The 19,441-nt window shown below is 40.8% G+C and overlaps 1 protein-coding gene across 3 annotated transcripts in view; it reads right to left on the bottom strand.

Moving 5' to 3' along the window:
* Window positions 1-11,552: 11,552 nt before the first annotated feature.
* Window positions 11,553-19,441, bottom strand: part of COL4A4 (collagen type IV alpha 4 chain) — a 72,950-nt gene continuing 65,061 nt past the window's right edge. For 2 of the 3 annotated variants that reach the window (XM_039487521.1, XM_039487522.1), the window contains exons 35-37: window positions 15,409-15,597; window positions 13,161-13,447; window positions 11,553-11,835 (exon numbers count right to left, since the gene is read on the bottom strand). In XM_039487521.1, the coding sequence (XP_039343455.1) occupies window positions 11,572-11,835; window positions 13,161-13,447; window positions 15,409-15,597 (740 nt within the window). In that variant the 3' untranslated portion in view covers window positions 11,553-11,571. The remainder of the gene's footprint in view (window positions 11,836-13,160; window positions 13,448-15,408; window positions 15,598-19,441) is intronic. The other variant, XM_039487523.1, reaches the window with a different exon arrangement.

Here is a 19,441-nt window from a genome sequence, read left to right as displayed (position 1 = left end):
CAGGATTGCACAGTCAGTATAAAGACTTTTTCTTGTTAGCTATCTGTGCTTTGTATACATTATACATACTAGCCACAAACTAGAATGGCCAATATTCATGTATATTTAAATAGGTTGATTTTTCTAATAATTTCCGGCCTTCTTCACTGACAAATGTAACAAAGCAAAATTATACATTTGAATATTTGTGATTGTGCATATTTTTTATCTTTCGCCATAGCATTGTCCCCTCCAAACCGGATCTCATTGCTGTGGTGTTTAGTTTCCAATGTAGTTGGTCATGTTCAAGAGGCTCCATAATTTCAGTTATTTAAAGCAGTCAGACTGATATAGCCAGGGAATATATGGTAAAAGAATGAGTCTTGTGGCATTTTTAGTACAATTAAAAGTATTTAAACAAAGCAAAAGAAAATCACATTTTATGGCATTTATTTACTCTTGTAATGTTGGTTTAGAAATCTCAGCATAAGGCAACTTAGTGCTAGAGGTGTCCTGTGCTCCCTTAAAACAAAATTCCATGTGATCACAGAAATCTCATGAACTGGGTCCTTTTATTGTCTTTCTTTTTACTGCCTTAATAAGCACCACTGTCATGAAATATGCATGGATAATAACATTGTCAGCAATAACTACGGATTGTTAAATATATAGCTTCTTCACATTTTCTTATTACAATATTGAAATAAATACTTTTTACATTTCAGCCTGTCAATTTCTTCTCCATTTTAATCGTAATATCTAATAAAAGATCAGAACAGAAGATACCGTATTTGTACATTCAGTCAAAGATCATTATAAGGTAATGTAGATTAAACAAATTGCCTGCATTATGACCTGTATCTGCTCCCACTGAAATCAATGGAAGTTTGCCGCTGATTGCAATGGGAGCTGGATCCAGTCCTTACACTGTCATGAATAGTAATTTCTGATACAGTTCACTGATTAAATAAGTAAAGAAATGCTGTTTCTGTCTTATGATTTTACCCTGCACTTTCCCAAAATGGAACATAAACTCTTCTTTTAAAAATAAATCCATTTAGCTTGGAGAGCCCTGATTGCAGATGTGATGTCATGGATTGAATATTTAAGGCTACCTTGGATCTTCAATACCTAGGCAAGGTAGTAAGAATTTGAAATTCAGCAATTTCTGCAAAAACATGCTGTGATAAATGGTGGGCGGGGGGAGCTCCCTTTTGTGGACACCCAGCCAGTTAGCTATAGAATCCCTCTTGGTAGCTGTTCTCTACTTGCTTTACCTGTAAAGGGTTAAAAAGTCTGACTGCATGCATAGGTAAAGGGAAGTGAGTGGGCACCTGACCAAAAGAGCCAATGGGAAAGCTAGAACTTGTTAAAATTGGGGAAAAAACTTCCTTTTGTCTGTATGTTGTGGGACTCCAGGGAAGAGGGGAAAAGGGCAGCAGTTATGCTGTGAGAAGCTGAAGGCCAGGTATAAAAATCATCAGAATTATACCTAGAATTGATGATATAGAACCCAGATATGTAAATAGATCAGAAAATGTGTAGGAAGATGCGATTAGGTTTATTTTGTTTATTTCATATGGCTTGTGGATTCCTCTGTGTTAACCCCAGATGGTTTTGTTGCTTGTAACCTTTAAGCTGAACCCCCCGAAAACTATTTTGGGTGCTTAATTTTTGGAATTGCTTTTAAAAATGTAGCAATAGCCTGAGTTTTCAAATGTATTTTCTTTCTTTTTGTTTTTTAATAAAATTTACCTTTTTTAAGAACAGGATTTGGACTTTTGTGTCTTAAAAGGTTTGTGCACATGTTTTTAGTTAGCTGGTGGCAACAGCTGATTTCTTTGTTTTCCTTTCTCAGCTCTTCCCCAGAGGGGGGCAGTGAAGGGGCTTGAGGGTACCCCTCAGAAAGGAATTACGAAGTGCACCTTCTTGGGTTCCAAGGGGTTTTGTATGTGGGTGGTGGCTGTTACCCGGGGTTCTTTCAACCCAAAGCTCTTGGTAACTTTTCGTCTGTGCGAGGTGATGTCAGGAAATAAATCAGAGGAGACACAGCCGTCCGACCGATAGATTGCTGGCACAAACAGGACAATACAAGAGTGCTTTCACTTAAAGCTAAACTTTACTTAGTCTCAAGCACTTACACACATCCGCACAGTGGCGGCTCTATGTTTTTTGGCGCCCCAAGTGTCGCATCTGTAAGAACTTCCGTCTCAGAACTCAGAAAAAGTGAGACATCCATTTGAGGGCCCTCCTCATGGAGGCTGATCTTTATTTAAGCATGTCTTACTCCAGGATTGATAAATACTGGTGTCTGGCACATGAAAAAGCTGTGTCTGAACTGCCCTGAAATAGGCAGCTGGTTAACACATACTAATTCTGGAGCTCTGCATGTTCCGATGGAAATCTAGAGCTGCTGGATAGAATGTTTTTGTGGTGGTGTTACATGCTGCTAATTGTGTTCAGCGACTTGTCATGCACGCACAGGGTGGCATAATAGACTAGTAGTGTCCAGAACTCTTGCAGTAATTGTCAAAGCAAACTGAAGTCAATGGGCTTTGGATGAGGCCTTAAATACAGCCGGTTGAGTTTTCAGCAGATGCAATGATGGACTTCGCTGTGCTTCTGCTGCTCACAACTCTCACGATGCTGATGCCTTCCCTTTTCATGTCATTCCAAATGTTATGTGTGTGGGTTACACAGACACCTGCAGTAAAAACAAAATTCAGTTTAATCTAAAATGGGGAAAAATCATCATGATTTGACATGCACAGTTCCAAATGATGCCTCTTCTGTGTATGTACTGTCAGACAAAAAGCATGGACAAAAAACACTTGAGTTTAAAAAAAATAAAAAAAACAGGTTCATACAAATTACAAACTTTTATTTTAAAAAATTGTGGTAATTTGTGAGCATATAGAAGGGGATACTATTCATTTTAAGGAGAAATTGGCATATTATAAATGGAAAAAACTGTTCCCCTTGGAACACCACATTATTTTCTTTGTAAAACACCATTTTCAGAGTGCCATGAAATAATGTTGTGCATTTAAGAAGGTGGATTGTCACTGAAATACTATCTAAGTATCTACTGTGGAAGTTGCTATGGTAACAATTCATTTATCATGACAGTGGAGTAAATTGGCTTATAAAACCAGAATAAATTGTCAATGCATGAGTAACTGTTGCCTTACGGCTGCACTGACATATTCACCCTTATTGGTTTAAACATTCTCCTTTTTATTTGGTATAAAAACAAATATTTAATTTGTAGTTTTTCATCTGACTGCTGGTCATGGTCTTCTAGAGTGTTTTAAATGTACAGTGACTACTTTAGCTTGAAAATAACATGCAACAATTATAAGAATGTCTTTGTAGAAACTTTTGTGTGTGTAAATCTTGTAATAATTACTATAATTGAATTGTATTTTGTCAGGAGCTGGGTAAATTGGAGAAAGCCCACTTGCCACACAAGTTAACTCATTTTAAGTATGTCAGGCTCACGTGCACAGGAAAAGCTTGGACTCTATAGAAAACAAATTTAATATCTTAAAAGTCAGCATATTCTTGTTGATTGATCATGCTGCCATCATATCAGAGCTTGAGCCAAAGTCCATTGAGGTCCATGGGAGTCTTTCAATTGATTTCAATGGGCTTTTGATCAGACCACCTCAATAAGGTGCCTAAGAGTACAAATAAGTTTTAATGGAACATCTGGAAGTAAAAACCAGGTCTCCTAACTCTTAATTTGGTCCAATAAAAGATGTTACCTCACACACCTTGTCTCTGTAATATCCTGGGACCAACATAGCTACAATACTTTGATAGTTAGTACAGATGTGAGAGTTCTTTGAGTAGTGTCCCTGTGGGTGTTCCACTCTAGGGGTGTGTCAAGGCTGATTCCCCAACCTGGCACTTCAAGTGCAGAAGGTGGGGGCCCGCAAGGATTCTAAAAATTAATACTGGCCACTCCAGGCTTGTATTAAACTCCCAAGGTTTCAGCTTCTCTCTGACCTTGGATGGGTAGATGCTGCCATCACCCACATGCAAAAAATACCCTTTTGAGAACCCAGAAAGGTGCACTTGGGAATTCCTTCCTGTGTGGTACCCTCAAGCCCTTTCACACATACCCGTCTGGGGAAGAGCTGAGAAAGAAAAACAGGAAATCAGCTGTTGCCACCAGCTAATTAAACAACATATGCACAAACCTTGTAGGGACACAAAAATCCAATCCGGTTCTTAAAAAAGGTAAACTTTATTAAAAACAAAAAGAAAGAAAATACATTTGGAATTTAGGCTTTTTGCTAGATTAAAAGAAAACAATTACAAAAATTAAGCATCAAGATATCTTGAGGTTCAGCTTAAAATTACAAGAAAAACAAAAGCACCTGGGGTTAGCACAGAAGAGTCCACAAGCCAATAAGAAATAACTCTAATCGCGTCTTCCTGGACCTTCCCTGACTTACTTACATATCTGGGGTTTCAGATAAGCAATCTCTAGGTATAATCTGATGGTTTTTCGTACCCGGCTTAAAGCTTCCTACATCAGAGTTCAGCTCCGGAGAACAACAACAGACAGACAAAGGGAAAGTTTTTTCCCAATTTTAAAAAGTTCTAGCTCTTCCATTGGCTCTTTTGGTCAGGTGCCCACTCCCTTTCTTTTACCTATGTGCTTTTTTAACCCTTTACAGGTTGTGGGAGAAAAAGGAGTCCTCATGCTGAGTTTGGAGCAACAAGCCAGAGGCAGCTTTATTTTTGAGCAATTGCAACATGCATGGGAGAGTGCACATGGACAGGTCTCTGGTAGATAAACAATTAGGCAAACTTTTATACCTTTCATTAAATACAATAATGAGCAACAGCTGCATTTTGTTATATATTTTTCTTCCTGATATCTCACTTTTCTCATTAATTTCTGCCACAGTCTACATTCCATTCTTATCTAACACCAGGTCAAAACAGTATCTCTTACAGTCTTTCTACTTTCTACTTGCCTAGGCCTTCAAGTCTCGCATTACTAGAGTCAGTGTCAGCCTGACTTTGTTAGCCTGACTCTTGCTCCATTCCTAGAGACTGAGATCTCTATGTTCAAATTCCCTTTCTCCACTTCCACAAGGTAAAGCAAGTAGAGAACAGCTACCAAGAGGGATTTTATAGCTAACTGGCTGGCTGGGTGTCCATAAAAGGAAGCTACCCCCCACCCCTTCATTTATCACAGGGTGTCTGCACCCATGCGCCTCTAATTGGAGATTTTAGGTAACTGTGTCCATTCTGTCCGCACATGCGCTCTCCCTCCCTCTTGCTGTGCCTCGAGGCTATCTAGCATTGCACGGGCGAAGCGTACTCAGTTCCTTCTCAACCGCCCTTGGCCTGGAGTGGGTAGCAGTCTGGATTACTTACTTCTTCCTAGTGGTTAGTGTTTTGTTTATAGCTTCTTATGGAGTTTGTTTCCTTTTGTAGAATTTTCTGGAGCTTCCATTTTTTAAAAAAAGTTTTTCCACCTTTTTATAGAATTGTAGGACTGGAAGGGACCTCAAAGAAGAGCTTGGGCTTCAGCTTTGGCCCCGGACAGCGGGGCTCAGACTTTGAGCCCGGTCCCCAGGAAGTCTAAACGCCAGCCCTGGTGACCCCATTAAAATGGGGTTGCGACCTATTTTCAGGTCCCGACCCCCAGTTTGAGAATTACTGATCTAAACCATCTCTGACAGGTGTTTGTCTAACCTACTCTTAAAAATCTCCAATGACAGAGATTCTACAACCTCCCTAGACGATTTATTCCTGTGCTTAACCACCCTGACAGTTCAGAAGTTTTTCCTAATGTCTAACCTAAATTGCCTTTGCTGCTATTTAAGCCCATTGCTTTTTGTCTTATCCTCAGAGGTTAAAGAGAACAATTTTTCTCCCTCCTCCTTGTAACAACCTTTTATGTACTTGAAAACTGTTATCTTGTCCCCCTCAGTCTTCTCTTTTCCAGACTAAACAAACCCAGTTTTTTCAATATTCCCTCATCGGTCATGTTTTCTAGACCTTTCATCGGTTTTGTTGCTCTTCTCTGGATTTTCTCCAATTTATCCACTTTTTTCCTGAAATGTGGTGACCAGAACTGGATGCAATACTCCAGTTGAGTCCTAATTAGCATGGGAGTAGAGCAGAATTCCTTCTTGTGTCTTGCTTACAACACTCCTGGTAATACAGCCCAGAATCATGTTTGCTTTTTTCGCAATAGTGTTACCCTGTTGACTCTTATTTAGCTTATGATCCACTATGACCCCCAGATCCCTTTCCGCAGTACTTCTTCCTAGGCAGTAATTTCCCAATTTGTCTGCGTGCAACTAATTATTCCTTCATGAGTGGAGTACTTTGGTCTCTTTAGTGAGATGGATTCTATTTTGGCTTCTGCATCATCAACAGAAATGGTAACTAAATTTAATTGACAGGATCTTTATTACTGACTCAGCATTGACAAAGAAAATAGAGTTGTCCATTTCACTTTCTGGCCTTAATATTACTCAGGGTCTGTTAAATAAAATATTTCAAATGTACAATCGTAACTTTTATACTAACTTGGATTGCTTATAAAATGAAAGTTAATGTCCATATTGTATCTGCACAAGTGAAAGCACTACAGGTGCTGATTTCACAAGTGCACAGTACTCAACAGTTCCTGGATTGCAGTGTGTTAAACAGTTTGGAAAATCTGGCCACACATATAGTATCTGGATGAGTGTACCATCCATTTCTCTATGGACAAGACAAAGATCTCAAATTTACATAATGTTACTGAGGATGGAATTTGAGTATCTCAGATTTTTTGCTAATTTCTGAATGAGCTCAAATGTGTCAAATAACATTTAAGCAAAGAGTTCTCTGTTGAATGTATGCCTGAAGATGCCCATGTATTTTTTTCTGTTCCAGCTAACACATGGATCATGCTGCTCTTAAGGAGCCAAATTCAGTGCTGATGTAAACAGTGAAATAACATTTATATAAATGGAAGAAATTCCATGGAAGCCGCTTTGGGATTTAGCTCAGTAAATTCCATGTGCAGGAGTCCTGATGTGTTACAGTAGTGACTGTCTCAGAGTAAACATTGTGATGTAGATTTCCTCAGTTCCAAGCAACATCTAAAAGACAAAATCCCCCACAGGATCCATTGCATAGTAATGTAACTTTGTTTTAATAATCCCCACAAACTATGTAAATTCAGTAAATAATTTATCCAAAATCCCAAAGCACTGCTCAGAGAGCCATATCAGTAGAAGCTATCCCAATCTTTTTGTTGGGGTACTAGGAGGTTTCCATCTGTTCTATTTCTGACCCACAGGATGTGAACTTCTGGTATACACTACATATGGAAAAATATTCTAAAGACTGTTGAAATTGCTGATAAGCATACAGAACAGTTGTTCCTTGGTCTGCTGTCTTAAACTGGAAAGTCAAGATCTTAATACAGTTTTCTTTCATTAGCAATTAGTTAGAAAATCCTCAAAAACAACAAGGAGTCCAGTGGCACCTTAAAGACTAACAGATTTATTTGGGCATACGCTTTCGTGGGTAAAAAAAACTCACTTCTTCAGATGCATGGAGAAGTGAGGTTTTTTTACCCATGAAATCTTATGTCCAAATAAATCTGTTAGTCTTTAAGGTGCCACCGGATTTGTTGTTTTTGTGGATACAGACTAACATGGCCAGGGCTAGCTTTATTAACCGCGGGGCCTGATTCAAATACGTGGCGGCAGTCCGGGGCTTCGGTGGCACTTGGGCAGCAGGGGGTCCGCTCCAGGTCTTCCGCGGCACCGAAGGACCCCCCCCCCCCGCCGCCGAAATGCCTCCGAAGACCCCCGGAGTGAACCCCCTGCCGCTGAAATGCTGCCGAAGACCCTGGCGCGCACCCCCTGCCGCTGAAATGCCACCGAAGACCCCCGGAGCGGACCCCCTGCCTCTGAAATGCCACCGAAGACCCCCCAGAGTGGACCCCCTGCCACCGAAATGCCGCCAAAGACCCTGGAGCTGCTGGGTGAGTAAAAAAAAAATTAATAAGGCGCCTAAGGCGTTGGAGAATCGGGTGAATCGGCCTAAAGCCAGCCCTGAACATGGCTACCCCCTGATACTTAGAAAATCCTAACTCTCAGTTCCTAGGGTTTGAGTTCCCATTTTACTGTTGCTGGAATGAAATGAATGTTCAGGGTGTCTACGTGAAGAAACATGAAGGGAGATTTAGTTAAAACTTTGTTGAAGTGCAGAACTTTTTTCCTTTGGGGAATATAAAGCATTATGTTGTGGCTAAGAATGTGCAGTTTCCATCGTGGTATTTTTAGCGGTATTGGGCTAATTTCTGTTCTTAGCTATACTCGCGCAATCCTATTTATTTAGGATACTCAAACCAAAGTGATAAATTAGCTCATATTTTGTTTTACTGTTTTTCTTCTGCTTCAAAGAACAACGCATTGCAACCTAGACCTCTAATTAGCTTTTGAGGCTCCATACAAAGTTGCTAGAAAAGTGGAAGGCTTATAAAGGCTATTAATTTGAGAGCTGAGCAAGAAAGTGCTAGAACAGCTATTTGAAATGTAGAAGTAGAGTTTTCTCTGGTTAGTGTAATTAGTTGGCAAGATTCCTGGGTGGTATGAATGACTGTACTCCACTGATGCTGTTTTTGACTAGTTTTTGAAATTGTAGACACAGCAGTGGGATCCAGTTATAAGGCAGAGCTGGGCAACTCCTGTTTTGATCATTGTATCCAAATAATCATTACATTTAGATCTAAGATTTGTCAACTCAGATACACACAAAGAAACAAAATCCCATCTTTCAAGGACAGAGTGAGTTCTAGGCATTTTCAGTATCAAGGCCGATCAGCTTTGAGATTTTCAGAAAGTTTTCAGTTTTTTTTTCTTTTTGTTGACTTTCATAGCAAAAATAGTTACTTAAATTTAACCAATGCACAGAATAATCCTAAAACTAATCCTAATCCTCTCTCTAATTCATCCATCTCACCAAGGTTAATGGAACTGTAAAAATAATCTAATAATTTGGCTCATTTCATTATTTACGTATGTGTTTTTATCGTAGTTAGCACCTAGAGGCCCCGGTGTTATTGTTCTAGGCACAATGGACAATACACATAGCCAAAAGTACATACGCTGTGTCAAAGAGTTTACAATCTAAGCATATGACAGGACAACCGGTGCATGACAGAGGTGTTATGCACATAAGGGAAAGTGTCATTATTTGCAAGAACATGGGGTGGGATTTTCCAAAATACCTAAGGGAATTAGGTGAGCAATTCCCATGGAAGATGATTGGAAGTTGACAATTAACTTCTTAAATTGCTTTTGAAAATCACACCCATGATCTTTTTTTCACATATAGGATGTGCTCTGCACTGTTTAAGCGATATGTGTTAATGGTCTGGTCTCCCCCTCTGTGTGTCTTCATCATGGACCAAATCCTGAGGACCCTGACATGCTCAGCACCTTGCAGCATGAAGCTCTCAACCGTTACTCACTCAAACTGCCTGGGACTGGGCATTTGTGATCTGTGTCTGTGTAAGGTAGGATGGAGTTAAAGTCCTTCACTGGGCAAAATGGTGGAAACTATCTCTCAAGAATGGCCTGAGATGCCAGATCTGGAAAAAAGGAGGGGTCAGCTGTGGATTGTTCGACCGTTGGGAGGAGGAATTGATAGCTGTGCCTGCAAAGCAGATAAAGTCATAAAAGGGGAGCAAATGCTCCCAGAAGTGTAGGGGGTGGGGTGGGGGAGGAAGAGAAGCAGTTCTCTTCATAACCCAGGAAACTCCTCACCCAGATCCTGTCTGGAAAAGAGGAGAGATAAGGTGACCCCCAGACATGGTAACCAAACGCAGTACAGGTTTCAGTTTGGCTGAAGGGGTATGCAGTTGGATGAGGCAGACAGAAGTTGCCCTGCAATTGCTTTCTGGGGCCAAAAGGAACTGCTCTTGACTGTTTTATTTTCCTTTGACTGAGATTGAGCCAGTACTTTGCCCTTCCTTTTGGGACCTAATTTAGAGGCCATGAGCTCAACTCCCAGGGTGGTTGGTTACACTGCTATTGGCTTTAAAGGGATATGTCTCTGTAATTAGTCTGTTTGAAAACCCTCTGAATCAAAGTCTGTTTCTCAGTGCTCTGAACTTTACCACAGAAGTAGATTCTTACCTCATTTAAGTGGTGTATTGAGTACAACTGGGCAGAGAAAGGTAGTTCTGTTTCACAGAGGATTTGATATTTTGACATTTGGTTTCATTCCAGTTAAAAAGGATCACCCAACATTTCAAAATTCTCCATGAAAAGAAATGGCCTGGCTCCAGTGCAAATCTCTTGACATTTTACCTTGGGGCCACAAACCCTGGTAGCGCGAGTTGTCAAAGAACCAGATGGACAAGTTGGCAGGAAACTAGGCAAGCTTCCTTGGCAGGCAGGGTTCTGTTGGAACACTGTCGATCTCAAATAGCCTCCAAGAAATTTTTCCATTTTGGCAAATTCTGACAAAACCAGCTCTAGTATAGAACCTTTGTGGGCTCTTTCCGCCGGAATGAATTTCCCCTCTGTTGTGAACAAGTTTTTCAGTAGTTTCAGTGCTATTCAAACAGGCATTTACTATAATGGACATTTCCATTCTTTTACAGCCAGGTAAAAGACTTGTGGGTTTTCAACTGGCAAAAAATGTGGCTAGTGTTTTAGTTTGCCATCTTTTAAATCATTTTCAATAATATAAAGTCGTCTTTAGAGCTCTCTTACTACAGGCCCCTGTGGTGGAGGTTTCACTTTTCTTTTTAATTAGAATTGACAACTGTTGTCTTCAGCTATATGGATTACAGCTTTACATTTTCATTTAAATGTGCTGAGAAACTAATTGCAAAGAAAATATAAACAGCATTTTACTCCTTCATTATCTGGTTTGTTTATTTTCTTGCATAACAATCAACCATTAGCATATTTTGACAAGTTTTTGCTTTTCATTGCTTATGAAATTTCATTAGCAAATTAATTTTGCAATCTGCGTTAGTTCTGTAACTAGTATACGGTAATTGTCATTGATCTCTTGTTTGTTTTACTATGTGCTGGCAGAAGTTTGCAACCAAATCCCATTCTCCTCCCACAATTTAAGAATGTATGAGTGTAAATTCAACCAAATATGTAAGTAATTGTGTGGACACAACTACGTTTATACATCTTGTAGAGAGATGCACATAGCATCAACGGGAAATCTGCTATCGTGAGCACTCATTTTAAAGTTTCCTAAGGTTTCCAGATCAACGTGATTATACTTCAGTGTAAGACCAAACTGTACTTGTCACCTGTATACTAGGCTGGTGAACACAATGTAATAGAACTTAATTTTGCTGGTCCTTTGGCTGGTCACTTATACTAGGTTTCACTATTCATATGCTTGTGTGTGTGTATATACCATTTTTATCTTTCAGTACTATACAGGCAGCAAACTTTTAAACAGATGGAACAGAGCTGTGCACACTTCAATTGAAATTGGACCATAAGCACCATTTAAATCTTTAGCACAATTTGCTTCTTCCCCCGGCAAGTCCCTCAGCGTAACTCCTCAGATTTGTTTCCTCTTTTAGCCATGCTTCATGCACACCTGACATCTGCTGATTTTTTTGCGCTGTTCCTGCCCTTCTTTAAGAGTTTCTGACAGAGGAGCAGACACAAACTGCAATTCTGGCCGGACGATTGTTAACCAGAAGCTATATTCATTAGCAAAAAATTGGCATGTTCCCCGCTGACCCTGGCATTCAATGAATGGTGCTGATCTAAAGTCTTCAAGGCAACTTCCAGGTGACATAAGGGACTGTCCACCTCCCTGATCTCCAGATCCAGTGTGCTGGAAAAAATAATGAAAGAATTAAATTATTGCATGTGAAAAACAGGAAAGAGATGTGCAAACAGTCTTGGCTATTGCTTTTATTTGGTTCTGGGACTTTTTGCACCAAGGCAAATGCTCCCAGATGCGTGAAATCAGCAGAGGCATAATATTTGGAGAACTCACGTTCAATAAACTTCCTTTCATGGCAGGAAGAATCAGATCTAGTCATTCTGGGACTGGCTTATCTCAAAAGTCCAGACCACCCTTGCAGGTCAGCACCAGGTACATGTCATACTTGGGGGAAGCTGTAGTTTAGATGGGCTTGGGATTTTTTAACAGTAGTATTATCTAAACTTGCTCAAAGCAGAGTTAAATGCCATGATTTTAAAAGCCCAAGTCTTGTCTACCCCAGGTTTTCTTGGAACAGTAATTCCTTATGGGTGTTTCCCCTAACTATAGCACAAGCGGAGCTACACTGTAGAAAAGATTCCACTGGTCCAAACCCTGCCTCCTTGCCCTCATGGTTCAAAACTGCTCAGTTCCCAAGGTGTCAAAAACCTGGGGAGCCTAACTGCCAGGGTGGTTAAGCACTGGAATAAATTGACTAGGGAGATTTTTAAGAGCAGGTTAGACAAACACCTGTCACGAATGGTCTAGATAATACTGAGTCTGGCCATGAGTGCAGGGGACTGGACTAGATGACCTCTTGAGGTCCCTTCCAGTTCTATGATTCTATGAAGTGTCCAAAGGCTATCAAGAGAAAGGGGGGAAATTGTCCTAATGATGATTGACACTCTGGGCCTGGGACATATAATGCTCTGTTATGCTCCAGTGTAAAATAGAGTAATTCCAATGAAGTAAGTGATATTATCCAGCTTTTATATTCCTGTAACTGAAAGAAGCAGCAGGTCCATTGTTTCTCATTGTCTGTACAGTGCTATGCCCATTTATGATTTTGCGTAAATAATGAAGTCAGCAAAACATTACTGTTTCCAGAACCACAATGATTACAGCTATAATACAAATATTACAAATCTGTAACTTTTACAGATGTTTTTCAACTGTTTCCCACTGCTTTTCCTTCCAAACAATGAGGGTCCGAAGTGAAAAATGGAAGTTAAGTGCAAACAGGTGATGCTTCCATTTCTCACAGGACAATACTGAAATCATAATTAAGATTTTTATGGCTATTTTTCAGCCAGCTCTATTATTAAAGTTGTGTGTGAATATAATATAAGCGATGTAATCCAGAGGCTATCATTCCCAATCTTGATGATCGCTAAGGAAAAGCACAGTAAAGTTTTAAAATAGAAACTTGAATATAACCAAGTAGTTTGTCTCACCATTAAAAAAGAATAGCCTATCCAAAGACTTCTCCAGTTCAATGGGCATGGGGGAATGGACTGATCTTGGCTATGAACTGCAACAGCTTGGCCTGAGGCCTCACATACAGCACATCTGCTAATGTAGGGTTGTATTTCATCTTCAGAGAGCGGCATCATTGGTAAAGGAGCAGCAGCTGACAGCCAGTAGGACTTATCATTTCGACTGGCATAGTAACAAACTTGGTTGATGTTGCAGTAGACAAATGGCATGGTGTTGAATACAGGAAGACAGGATCCAGCCAGACCTAAAACAATTACATATCCTGAAAATCCAGCACCTGTACGTAGTCACCCCACAAATGGACCATCCATTTCAAAGAAGTAGAAACATCAGGAAAAGTGAATATAAGGCTGTTGGACCCTACAAGTCTCCCACAGGCAATGAATCCTGCAATGCTTTGCAAATTTTCCCTATTTTTTTTTCAATGAATAGCACTGTAAATTCCACCCTCATGACCAACCTCTGTGCTAAAGTCACTGTCATAATATAAAGTTTGTTTCTAGACAGTTTGAAAATATTCTAGCTTACTTTATTGCAAGCCTGGCTAACTTTAAAATGTCAGAAATCTTCACCGAATTATCAGCTAGTCTCCTAAATTGGTGTTCAGCGTGTTCAGCAGAGTGGTTATGCAAATAAGTTTCTTCTTGCAAATCAGCTTGCTCCTACCAATACATTTAGTGGAGAGTCAATTAAACATGATGCAATTTGGCATCATGGAAAGCAACTGTGAAAACAAATACTTTGGACTGTAACATCCTAAAAAAAATTAGGCAAGAGGAGGAGAGTTAGGAGGGAGACTGGCTATTCATACACAACTCATTATCAGCAATGGAAACGTAAATGACAACTTGGGATCAGTTAATTTTGTCAAGTCCGATAGGCCATTGCTACTGACTCAATAAGATAAAACCTCAATAACAAGTTTACTGCCTCCCAGCAAAGATTTCACAAGGATTTATAATTGTAGTAGAGGGCTCAGACCATCTGAAAGGGCCCAGTCCTGCAACATTCTGAGCATGACCATCAAGCAGACTTCAGTGGGAATTAAAAAGTACTCAGCACTTGGCGTGGGTTCTCCTGCCAAGACTGGATCCCAAAAGTGTTGTACCTATAATGGTCTATTATATAAAGAAGAATTGTAAAAATGACAACAGGTACATATCCTAAAGGTGAATCCTGTACACAATAAGCTGATTATTATTTTATAACATCCCAAAGTGTGCTATGTGCTTCATGGACAAACAAAAGGCATGATCACCGCCTCAAACAGCACTCTTTATGCCCTGATCCTGCAATAGCCTCTGCTAATGCAGGTGGGTATAAAGGTCTGGGCTAGCAGATCCTATTGCATTATGGGGGCATAAATAAAGAAAAGACCTGAAAAGAAGAAGGTCAGAGGTAGGGAGTAGTGGTTATGAATAAAAGGTACTGAGATATTATATTAGTTGACTTTTAAGGATTTTTAGGACTGTTTTGTAGATCTTTCTGTTACCTTGTGTAAAAATGAAACTATTTAAAACCAAAAAAATGTAAAACAAGAAGAGGCCAATCTTGGCTGTTAAACAAAAGTCATTGCTTAAAAACACCTTTGCATGCAAAGTTTTTTAAACCTCTAGCCTTTTCTCCATAAAAGAAAAAAGACGACTCCTCTGCCTCTTACATAATACATAAGTTGATGAGCCCAGGAATTGTCCTCAATAGCTGCAGATGCTCAGAACTTCTAAATATATAGGCAGTTATTTGGTGCCTATCTTTAGTCAACAATGTTTGAAATGTCAGTATAAGTGAGCCAAGGCACACAAAAGAGCCTTTTCAGAGCTAGCAGGAGAATTTTGGCTCCATCAGGTGCTCAGAAGAATAGCCACTCTGACATACCTGGGATTTATGATGCTGGGTTGTTTTGGAAAAGTCACTTTAATCTCTATTATACCATGTAATTTATCAAGTAACAGGATGCTATTATAGCAACATTTTCTATAGTGGTTTAAGAAACAGTCCAATAGTATAAGAAACACCCAGACATTAAGATCAGTATTTTGAGTATCATACACTCACTTCCTATATCAACTATTGCATAATAAAGCTTCATACAATATGCTGCAATACACTCATCATTTGTTGTATATGAGCAGTACATATCTGGCAAGAACATTTTGGATGAGATATAATGAATAAAGAATGTCCATCATTTACTGCAGTACTTACCAAGATCTTGATTATGAGCTTTCTCCTGTCCTTCCAGATACAGCAGACTATAGCCTATCCACAATCTTGGCATTCCCTCAGGACAAAACGGTTCTTTATCTGACTGACTATGAAGAATGAGGAGGAACCCACTAGCAGCTCTAGTTTCAGGGGCTGGTGGTCCTGGGATCCCAGCTTGGCCAGGTGGACCTTAGGGAGAAGAGGTAAAACAAAGATGATTGCTTGAACATTTAAATATTTCAGCCAAGACAGGTGTCACTTTCGTTTTTCAGAATGAATTTTAATGCTCAAAGGTTCCAGATTGAATGCAATTCACACTGAAGTACTGTTCTTATCCAGGGATTGTCAAGGGCAGTACAAGCACAAGGTGGTTCATGCTATCCTGATATTGCATCTCAATCCCGATTTGGAGCGTAGTTCCCTCACGTGCCCACTGAATCCTTTGAGCTGTGAGACTATCAGCAGTGCCAATTGTGCCTCTGATTTTTTCAGCATGGATACATGTCCACTAAGAAATGGACTGAGGCCAGTTAGTAATTTCACATAGATGCTGATCACTATGAGGACTTTCTGGTCTGGGCTGGATTTGAACAGGTATGAAAAGGCATAATGTTTGTGACCAACAACAGGTATCAGTAAGACCAGTTTGTTAACAGAAGTCATATCTGAGATGTAGTTTTAATTATCTGCAGAAAGTTACCATTTAGGCCCCAACTCAGGAAAGCCCTGAGCACCCCTATTAAGCACATGCTTATCTTTAAAGTTAATGGGACTTTAACACAGGGTTACTGTAATGGATTTAATTTAGGGTTGTCGATTAATTGCAGTTAACTCATGTGATTAACTCAAAAAAATTAATGGTGATTAATCACAGTTTTAATCACACTGCTAAACAATAGCATAGTAACTGAAATGTATTCAATATTTTGGATGTTTTTCTACATTCTCATATATATTTTATTCTGTGTTGTAATTGAAATCAAAGTGTATATTATTTTATATTACAAATATTTGCACTGTAAAAATGATAAACAAAAGAAATAGTATTTTTTAATTCACCTCATACAAGTAGTGAAATCTTATAAATGTAGATTTTTTTTCTGTTACATAACTGCACTCAAAAACAAAACAATGTAAAACTTTAGAGTCTACAAGTCTGCTCAGTCCTACTTCTTGTTCAGCCAATTGCTAAGACAAAGAAGTTTGTTTACATTTACAGGAGATAATGCTGCCCTCTTCTTATTTACAATGTGACCAGAAAGTGAGAACAGGCATTTGCATGGCACTTTTTTACCTGGCATTGCAAGATATTTACATGCCAGATATGCTAAACATTTGTATGCCCCTTCATGCTTCAGCCACCATTCTAGAGGACATGCTGCCATGCTGATTACGCTTGTTAAAAAAATGTGTTAATTAAATTTGTGACTGAACTCCTTGTGGAAGAATTGTATGTCCCCTGCTCTGTTTTACCCACTTTTTGCCATATATTTCATGTTATAGCGGTCTCTGATGATGACCCAGCACACGTTGTTCATTTTAAGAACACTTTTACTGCAGATTTCACAAAATGTAAAGAAGGTACCAATGTGAGATTTCTAAAGATAGCTACAACAGTCAACCCAAGGTTTAAGAATCTGAAGTGCCTTCCAAAATCTGAGCCCTGGTCTACAATACGAGTTTAGGTCAAATTTAGCAGCATTAGATCGATTTAACCCTGCACCCGTCCACACGATGAAGCCATTTTTGTCGACTTAAAGGGCTCTTAAAATTGATTTCTGTACTCCTCCCCGACGAGGGGATTAGCGCTGAAATTGACCTTGCTGGGTCGAATTTGGGGTAGTGTGGACACAATTTGACGGTATTGGCCTCCGGGAGCTATCCCAGAGTGCTCCATTGTAACCGCTCTGGACAGCACTCTCAACTCAGATGCACTGGCCAGGTAGACAGGAAAAGCCCCGCAAGCTTTTGAATTTCATTTCCTGTTTGGCCAGCGTGGCAAGCTCAGAGGTGACCGTGCAGATCTCATCAGCACATGTGACAATGTAGTCCCAGAATCGCAAAAGAGCTCCAGCATGGACCGAACGGGAGGAACTGGATCTGATCGCTGTATGGGGAGAGGAATCCGTTCTATCAGAACTCCATTCCAAAAGACAAATTGCCAAAACATTTGAAAAAGTCTCCAAGGGCATGAAGGACAGAGGCTATATAACAGGGACCCACAGCAGTGCCGCATGAAACTTAAGGAGCTCACGCAAGCCTACCAAAGAACCAGAGAGGCAAACGGCCGCTCTGGGTCAGAGCCCCAGACATGCCGCTTCTATGATGAGCTGCATGGCATTCTATGGGGTGCCCATACAACTACCCCAGCCCTGTGCGTGGATTCCATCAATGGATTCTCAAGTAACAGAGATGCGGATTTTGGGGACGAGGAAGATGAGGAGGAGGAGGAGGAGGACGTTAAAGATAGCGCATAGCAAGCAAGTGGAGAAACTGTTTTCCCCGACAGCCAGGAACTGTTTATCACCCTGGATCTAGTACCCTCCCAACCCACCGAAGGAGGGCTCCCAGACATAGAAGTCAGAGAAGGGACCTCTGGTGAGTGTATCTTTGTAAATACAATACATGTTTAAAAGCAAGCGTTTTTAATGATTAATTTGCCCTGAAGACTTGGGATGCTTTTGCAGCCAGTACAGCTACTGGAAAAGTCTGTTAAAGTGTCTGGGGATGCAACGGAAATCCTCCAGGGACATCTCAATGAAGCTTTCCTGGATGTACTCCCAAAGCCTGTTAGCCATGCGGTGCGGGGAGGGGTGAAGCGATCATCCCAGAGAATTGGGGGTGTGTGTGTGTGTGGGGGGGGGTTAGTTGGGTTTGTGCTGCACGTTAACCCGAAAACCGCAGCCCCTCCTTTTAAATGGCCAACCCAATGGGTGCTTGGTATGTGAAATGAGGGCGCTGCTGTTTGAAACCATTCCCACATGTTATGAAGGTTAAAGAAGCTAAAAGACTGTGGCTTACCATGGCTGCCTGCAAGCCGAATTCTGTTGCCCGCCGGTACTGTGTGTGTGATCTCTCACACCAAACCGGCAGGCCCTCAATATAAGAGGCAAAATGCGACCTTGTAAAGAAAGCACACATGCTATGTAATGTTAACAGCTTGGTTCACTGTGAAAGAGTCTACCCATTGTTCTCTAAAACGTGTCTTTTTAAAGACTACTCTCCCTTTTTTTTCCTCCCGCAGCTGCAAATGTTTCAACGCTCCTCATATCATCTCTGTTCCACAGGCTAGCGAAGATTAGAAGGCGAAAAAATTGCACTCGCGATGAAATGTTCTCTGAGCTCACGCAGTCCTCCCTCACTGAAAGAGCCCAGCAGAATGCATGGAGGCAGACAATGTCAGGGTGCAGGAAAGCACAAAATGAACGCGAGGACAGGAAGGACGCGTGAGAGGACAGGTGGCGGGAGCAAGAGGAGAGGTGGCGGGATCAAGATGATAGGTGGCATCAGCGTGATGAGAGGAGGCAGGAAGCAATGCTTAGGCTACTGGAAGATCAAACTGATATGCTCCGGCGTATGGTTGAGGTGCACGAAAGGCAGCAGGGGCACAGACCGCCACTGCAGCCCCTGTGTAACCAACCGCCCTCTTCCCCACGTTCCACAGCCTCCTCACCCAGACGCCCAAGAACGTGGTGGGGGGGCCTCCGGGCACCCAACCACTCCACCCCAGAGGATTGCCCAAGCAACAGAAAGCTGGCATTCAGTAAATACGTTTTGAAGTGCAGTGTGGCCTTGTACTTCCCTCCTCCTTCCTCCCCCACCCCTCCCGGGCTACCTTTGCAGTTATCCCCCCATTTGTGAGATGAATTAATAAAGAATGCATGAATTTGAAACAACAATGACTTTATTGCCTCTGCAAGCGGTGATCAAAGGGAGTAGGGGAGGGCTGTTGGCTTACAGGGAAGTAGACTGAACCAAGAGGGCGGGTTTTCATCAAGGACAAACAAACAGAACTTTCACAGCGTAGCCTGGC

This window comes from Mauremys reevesii, linkage group 9 (assembly GCF_016161935.1).
Source record: "Mauremys reevesii isolate NIE-2019 linkage group 9, ASM1616193v1, whole genome shotgun sequence".
NCBI lineage: Eukaryota > Metazoa > Chordata > Testudines > Geoemydidae > Mauremys > Mauremys reevesii.
This window is presented reverse-complemented; position numbering and strand designations above follow the sequence as displayed.